This window comes from Ixodes scapularis, unplaced genomic scaffold (assembly GCF_016920785.2).
Source record: "Ixodes scapularis isolate PalLabHiFi unplaced genomic scaffold, ASM1692078v2 PGA_scaffold2__306_contigs__length_199485367, whole genome shotgun sequence".
In the NCBI taxonomy this organism is placed as follows: domain Eukaryota; kingdom Metazoa; phylum Arthropoda; class Arachnida; order Ixodida; family Ixodidae; genus Ixodes; species Ixodes scapularis.
The window spans coordinates 172,311,029-172,319,176 of NW_024609857.1; the positions used below are offsets into that span (position 1 = coordinate 172,311,029).

The following is an 8,148-nucleotide window of genomic DNA, read 5'->3' on the forward strand; positions in this document are numbered from 1 at the left end:
ATTGGTGCCCAGCCGATGCCTGAGCCAGGGGTGCTCGGCCATGGGGCCCGGCCCTCCCAAAGCCCGGGCAGGTGGGCCTTTCTTATGCCGAGGGGCCATAACGAGGTCGGCACCGACCTCTTTGGCCGGGCAATGGCCGATGAAAAATGGCTCGGCCATGGGGATATGGCCATCCTTCGGCCGAGCTCCCCGTGCTACTTGGGTAATCAATAAAATGGTGAGTTGGGCCAGTTGGTTCATAATGGAAAAAGACAAGCGCCGAAAGACCAGGACAAAGTAAGAAGACGACAACACAAGGCGCCTTGTGTTGTCGTCTTCTTACTTTGTCCTGGTCTTTCGGCGCTTGTCTTTTTCCATTACGGTAATCAATACTTCGACACAGCAGTCTTTGAGTTAAAGAAAAATTTTTGTAGTAACGTATGATTTTAACAAATACAGGAATGTTTATGAACATGCGGCGGTACTTAGTTTCATTTTAGAAAGCGCCATATTGCTTTCAGGAGCGAGGGCTTCAGCTCACTAAGTAACACCCGCCGCGCAAAAACATGGTTTCGTTTCACAGCATGACGGCATGGCTGGTACCCGGCAAGCTATAGCGTCGGGCCGTCCGCGGACACCAGCGTCTATAATTGAAAATATAAAAAGACGCGAGACGAGACTTACGAGACGACGAGAGCGCGAAACGCGAGACGGCAGGAAAACCATCCAAGACCGGATGGACAATTGATGCAGAGTACTTTGTGTTGGGTGGCCGCTTGCGCCACATAACACACGCATTCTCAATTACAGTACTTAGTTCAATGTCGGTTTTGAAAGGCGACCAAAATTAATTTTTTGGCACAGATTGCCCTTATTTTGGCCAAATGTAGCAGGTTATAGCAGGGTTAGCCCCTTGGCGCAGCAATCACATCACTGCATTGGCAATGCTGAACTGGGAAAAGTGCCCAGTCGTACGAAATCTAGAATAGTTTCCTGGGTAACAAGCCATTTGCTGACAATCAACCGGTAAGTGCGCGCCTGCATTCTCATGTCTCTCGTTTAACAGATGCTGAGTTTGTGGTATGCCCACAGATATCCAGGAGGACTTTACGAGACGGCTGCAAAGGCCCTCTTGCAGTGGTATCCCGTGCTAAGGGATACAATTGGCACAGGCTGGATGAGCACAAACACAGTTACAGTTACGCAGCAGGTACAGTAAGGAAACACATGAAAATATGCCTGTTTTTGCCCTAGATTTCCTTTCTGTGCAGCGTGCACTTTAGCCATAGTCCTAAACTTTGTGTTACCACACAATTGTAACAAGGAGAAAATATTTATTCACAGGACTCATGGAAAGTGTGTTTTCAATATAAGTTGGGAACTGTGAGAAAGACTCTGGACAGAGTGCCTGCTGTACAAGCAGCAAGGGAGAAATTTGGCAAGCGAAAAAACGTTCAGGACAGTGCGGCTACTAAAAGACAGTGTCGTAAGGTGAGTCACAATCTCAGCATTTCAGAGCATTTGAAAATTTGGTATCTGCTTGGACCAGCCGCAGCCTTATTCGATACAAGGCCCCAAGACGTTTGTTTTGAAAGTATAATTTATAAGGGCTTAACATTGCAGGTATACATTAGGCTTATTATAAGAAAGCAAGTATTTATGTAGCGGGATGGCAACACTGCAGCATGCACTGGCCTCATTTTGATTGTGAACTGCTTAAGGAATATTTTAATTACATTTTCCTAGAATCAAAACTAGGTCGTCACCTGATGTTCAGTGCGCAAATCAGTGCCAGCTAGTACGAGAGCTTCTCAATGTTATTGGTGGAGTTTCTTTCTTGTTAGACTGCAAATGTCCCGCTAGACACAGATGTCGAGTTCGACGAATCCGTCATAAACGGACATTTTGACTTCATGACGAGAGAGATGAAACGACGTTCTCCTGATCTAAGGAAGCTCGGAGGTTCTATGAAAAAGACTCGCTCTTCGAGAAGAAAATAGATTATGGAGACGCAGCCATGAACAGCTGATTTACTGAAAAAGTACCCAGCCTTAGCGAAAGCTGAAATGGTGAGCAGAGCATGAGGCTAGTACTTGTAATGTTTCCACATAGAATGTATGCGCACAAAATTTTATAACTTTCTCAATTAACTTTTTGCACGAATGCTATAAAGTCCGTTTCTATTTAAATTGTATTGCTATAACAGTCATGTTTTCCTGTCCAATAATTCCATACAAATGCTAATCCCATAATTTTAGCTGCACCAGGAGTTCATTGCCATCACAGGCGTAGATTTGGCATCAAAGTTGCTGGCATTAATTAACAAGTACGGGGAGAGATGCCTCTACCTGGTGAAGTCTCGCTGCTGCGCGAAGGAGACGGTGCACGAGCTGGAAGCAGACCTCGAAAAACTGGAAGATGCCAGGAAGTGTATGTGTTACAAACCTCCTCCTTGGATTGCCTAGTATTGTTTTAACAGTGCTGTGACCATGCTGTTGCTCGTCGTAATTGAAATTTTCTTGCAACGGATTGCTTTGCAGTTGGCATGTTACAGTCATTACTAAAGGAACAGCCGAGATTTCCAAAAGACCCTCTTCACTTTTTCGCGTTTTGGGTCGTTGGAACTGGACTGATTTTCAAAAATGCAAATGTAACAGGACATCTACCCTGGACTTCGTCTTGAGAGCTCAAAGGCACACAAGGCCAAAGATATATTTCCCGTGTTTGAAGGCCTGAATGTGGAGGTCGTCGACATTACAGCTCATGTCACAACCGCGATAGAGATTTATTGGATCTTCAACATCAAGCACCCAAACCAGAACAAGGACACGTTGGCGCTCCTCGAGCACTTCTGCGGACTTCCACGGGCACCGCAGACACTATTGGTGATGCGGGCAATTTCTGCCATCGAGAAGGTTTTGAAGGATGTTGAATGATGTCTAGTATATATCTGCTGAATAAGTGTTCAGTGTTGAATGCATGCTGATTAAACGTTCAAGAACTAATTATGCTGTGCTATTTTTTTCTTGCTGATGGCTTGCTAAAGAATGCGAGCCATAGTTTTTAGAGTACTGTATACGTTAAGCTAGTAGTTTCTACTAGGTTTCGCGGATGAGGTCAGTTCCCGTTAATAGCGTCTTTGGTAAATGTTACTAACCCTTCCGTTACTAACTGCAGTTATTAAGGGGTTAGTAACATATGTGATAAGCAGTTACTAACCTATGGTTAGTATGTATAACGACTTTTTTGTTTTAAGAGTGCACTTCAATCTGCAGCTGCATGTTTCAAGTGTGAGTGCCCACCGTCAAACACGCGTCAAACACGTCTCAGACAGAGACTCCGTTGCAACGGGTCCCTGCAAGTGCTTGTGATCTGCAGCAGCTTTGAAATCACGTCCCCAGAGGTACTTCCGAAACTTGATCCCACCGAAGATTAGGCCCAACGCTTCTTCATCGAGCTGACTGTAGTGCAGGGAACAGGACTTCGAGAAGCAAACGCAATTGGTCGTTTAGCAGCCGAGTCTTCTCGGTGAGCCATAACAGCATAAACTCTGTACGGCGAAGCATTTCAGAAATGCGCCAGCGCTTTCGCTGGATCTGTAGGAATCAATACTGCAGCAGACACCAGCAACTCCTCGCTTCTAAGAAAATAATTTTCCCGGTCAGAAATCTAACTGCAACACCTTTTTGCTGCAATGAGCTGATTCAGTGAAAGTAACACGCCCGAAAGGTTTGACAGGAACCTACAACACAAGTTGACTAGTCCCCGGTAGCTCTGCAACGTCTTAACATCCGAAGGTCTTGGTGCTTACAGTACCGCTTTAGTCTTCTAGTGGTTCGGTTCGAACCCTTTATAGATAATGACATGACCCAAGTTTTCAACCTGGGTAACCAAGAACTCGCATCCCTTTAGCTTCAGCTTCAGCCCGGCTTGCTTCAGATGATTTTCCACCGGGCCCGGGTTTCCAAGGTGGTCTTGGTGGTTCTGGCCAGTCACGACAATGTCGCCGAAATATTCGACGACATGTCTGAGGTCTTTCCAGCTGTTTGCTATAACTTAATGAGTCAGCAGTTCGTGCTATCCGACTATGGTGAGGGAAAATTGCGGAAGCTGAAGAAGGGCGCTATCCAAAACATCTTTTGGAGTTTGCAGCCTTTAGGTATCACTAATATGAAGAATGCTATCAGAAGGAGGTGCAGCACTCTAGACTCATCAATATTCCCCAAGAAGAGGAAATGCCTGGACACTGGCATTCCGCAAGTGACTGATGCGACATCAAGCTCTATACTGGACACTTCACTGACCTCCTCCGAGTGCAATGAAGGTGCTTATCAAGTCCAAATCATCTGGACATTTTCAGCGAGCACTTTGAAGCCTCAAAACAGGCCGGCATCAAAACTGTCAGACAGCAGCCATGCCAACAGCCAGTGCTGTTCACACATCAAGCAAAAACAGGCGGGCGTTCGAAAGATGTCAGTAGAGATAGCCGTCGGGAAACGTAAATGGACCCGGCGAATCACGGACATGCGAAAGAAAGTGGAGACATTCAAGAACGCTGTTGTGTATTACAAAAACGACTTGGAAGGCTTGCAAAACCTGATAAAAGAATATGATGTCACAAATTGTCTTAACATCTGTGAAGATGCAAAGTCAAAGAACATGTCGGGTATGTTTCTATTCGACCAAATAAAGTACTATAAGAAAAGCCCAAGATGAGCAGAAAATATTGCCGCGCCCAGAGCTGAGAAAGCAACGCTCAGTCACGGACCTCCAGAAAGTTCTCGTTTATTCATGTACCGCATGTAACTTCTCTCATTTATTCCTGCTTTTGTTTTCTAGAAAGTGCGTGTTCATTCTCGCCCGATCACGCGACGCTCGAGCCACTTTCGCCGAATCTTCGAGATAGCGACGCACTCTAGATAAGAGGCCGCCCGCGACCTTGTCGAGTCAGTTTCGCCTCAGCGTTCGACCTTGCTGCTTCGCCGCCTTCGACGCCCGCGACGCTCTGTTGTTATTTTTCTATTTCCTTTTATTTTTGGCACAAGTTCGCCACATTAAACGTCTATTTCTTTCTGTGTATTTATTGTTTCTTTTGGTCACCACCCGTGACATTTTGGTGGAGGTGCTGGGTACCGCATGCCCCTGCCGCGTACCCCTCCGAGGGCCCGCAGTCCAAGTCCGACGCCTAGCCCACGAAGAACCAACGAAAGCACTTCCGAGATCCGGTTCAGTCGTCGCACCCAAGGCCTACACCCGGAATTCGGACCTCTGCCGCCCAAGACTAAGCAGCCAACGAGACCAACGATGGACAGCCAGTCGTCGCAGAACCCGTCCACCGCCAGCGTCGTCGTCCTGCCCGTCGCACCCCGGACTCCGACGCCTTTCCACGGGGAGATCCACGAAGACATCGAAGACTGGCTGCGACACTACGAACGTGTAGCCCGCCACAACGGATGGACGACTGAGCAGTGCCTCCACAACCTTTACTTCTCGCTTGAAGGCACTGCGAGGCACTGGTTTGAAAACCACGAAGCCTCCTTCCCCACATGGGAGTCCTGCCTCGCCGAACTCAAACGAACATTCATTAACCACCATCGTCGCCAGCGAGCAGAGGACCTGCTTCAAACAAGGGTGCAGGGCCCCAATGAAAGCCTGACCAGCTTTGTAGAGGATGTTCTGCGTCTAAGTGCCCGAGCAGACCCGGAGGCCGCTGAGGAAAAGAAACTTCGAATCCTCATGCGAGGCGTCAAGGCAGAAATTTTTGGAGGCCTGGTTCGCAATCCCCCGACGACCGTCGATGCATTTGTGTGTGAAGCCACGAACATCGAGCGCGCACTGACGGCCCGAGCAAGCCACTACCACCGACTCGCCGGCGCGCCTACTTCTCCAACCGTCGCAGCTACACTTCCGGACCTGAGCACCACCGGTGTCGACAGCCTTCGGGATATCGTCCGGGATATCGTCCGGGAAGAGCTCCGGAAGATTCTACCTGCTGCAGATCGCCCAGCCTCACTCTCACTCGCCGACGTCGTCCGAGAGGAAGTTCACCGAGCTTTCCATCCCGAGGTTGCCGTCACCGCAGCAGCACAGCAGGAGCCAGCCGTAAGCTACGCCGAAATGCTCCGCCGAGCACCATCAGCACCGCGTCCGTACATGGCGCCTCCCGGACGTGTGCTTCCAGAGCCGCAGCATTCCCGACGCCAGGAAGATCGGGCACACGTTCGTCCAGAACCAGTTGCGCCAAGGAAGACCGACGTGTGGAGGACGGCTGATCGACGCCCGTTGTGCTACCACTGCGGGGAAGCCGACCATATCTACCGTCGATGCCCCTACCGCCAGCTCGGCCTACGAGGGTTCGCGCCCAACGACCCTCGACCACGTCTTGGAGAGCGACCTCGGGACATCGAGGACTACCTCCGCCGCTCTTCAACTCCTGAGTCGTCTCCCCGCCGAGTATTCCGTTTGCCATATCCCCGACGCTCGCCATCGCCCTTCCGCCGGTCTCGCCGAGACAGCCTGTCACCCATTGCGTCCCGTCGGGAAAACTAGGCGCGGCAATGCCGGGAGGTGGTGTTGCCGAAGACGAACGATGCCAAGATCCTCCAAGATCGTCGGAGCTCTCCCACTCTAACGCCGCAACGCCCCGAAACGACGTTTCTGTAACAGTGTCGAACAACCTCAACGTTATCATCGACGGCCACGACGCGACAGCACTCGTCGACACCGGAGCGGATTACTCCGTTTTGAGTGGGAGACTCTCTCGTCGCCTTCGGAAAGTTACGACGTCGTGGGATGGACCACAGATACGAACCGCCGGCGGACACCTCATCACGCCTGTCGGCAGGTGCACTGCTCGCGTTGAGATCCATGGTGAAACCTGCCCTGTCAAGTTCGTCGTTCTGCAAGACTGTTCGAGAGACGTCATTCTCGGAATGGACTTTTTGTGTGAATACGGCGCCATCATCGACCTTGGGGAGAACAAGCTGACGCTTCGGAAACCTGTTCCCTCGGCGGAAGATCCCAAAGCGACGTTAGCTGCAGTGCGAGTCCTTACCAGCCACGTAAACCTGCCGCCGCTGTCCAGTGTCTTTGTCCCCGTCGGGACCGACGAAGCCACCTGCGGGATAGCACTGTTGGAAGGAAGCGTCCAACTTCTCCTTGGACGAGGGATTGGTATTGCAAGAGGCGTAACCGAGCTCCAGGACGGGCGTACCGTAGCCCTTGTCACCAACTTCCGGCAAGAGTCGCAGCACCTTACAAAGGGTACAGCTGTGGGCTACGTCGAGGAAATTCAGGACTCGGCCGCCATCGCCGTGATCTCAGAAGACGCCTCTCCGACGCACCACAAGGGAACCACGCCGTCAAAGCTCGACATCGACCCATCCCTCCCAGGCCCACAACGACGACAGCTGACTGACGTTCTCGCTGAGTTCAGTGAGTGCTTCGCCACATCGTCAAGGCTACGCCAAACAGCGGTTGCGAAGCATCGAATTGTTACTGACGATGACGTGCCCCCTATTCATCAGTCGCCGTACCGAGTTTCGGTGAAGGAGAGGGAAACCATCCAGAAACAAGTTCAAGAAATGCTCGACGACGATATTATTCAGCCTTCAAGCAGTCCGTGGGCCTCTCCAGTCGTGCTGGTGAAGAAGAAAGACGGAACCCTTAGGTTCTGCGTGGACTACAGGCGGCTGAACGCTGTTACAAAGAAAGATGTCTATCCGCTTCCCCGCATAGATGACACCCTCGACCGTTTACGCCACACCCGGTACTTTTCGTCGATGGACTTGAAGAGTGGCTACTGGCAGATTGAGGTCGATGAACGGGACCGCGAGAAGACTGCCTTTGTCACGCCCGATGGACTTTACGAGTTCAAGGTGATGCCCTTCGGACTCTGTACGGCGCCGGCGACTTTCCAGCGGGTCATGGATACTGTACTAACGGGACTGAAGTGGCAGAGCTGCCTCGTTTACCTGGATGACGTCGTCGTTTTTTCGCACGACTTCGACGAGCACTTGAAACGGCTTAGGGCCGTGCTCCAAGCCATCAAGACCGCAGGGCTCACACTCAAGCCAACGAAGTGCCGCTTCGCCTACGCCGAACTTAAGTTCCTTGGTCATGTCGTTAGTAGCGAAGGAGTACGCCCTGACCCCGCGAAGACATCCGCCG

The 8,148-nt window shown here is 50.7% G+C and overlaps 1 protein-coding gene across 1 annotated transcript; it reads left to right on the forward strand.

Annotated features, from left to right (window-relative positions):
- Positions 1-157: 157 nt before the first annotated feature.
- LOC115314678 lies at positions 158-2,915 on the forward strand. Its single transcript, XM_040222666.1, is given in 8 exon segments — positions 158-217; positions 902-1,005; positions 1,072-1,171; positions 1,324-1,470; positions 1,824-2,048; positions 2,238-2,409; positions 2,508-2,593; positions 2,637-2,915. Coding segments are annotated over 8 exon segments (1,173 nt in total).
- The last annotated feature ends 5,233 nt before the right edge of the window (positions 2,916-8,148 follow it).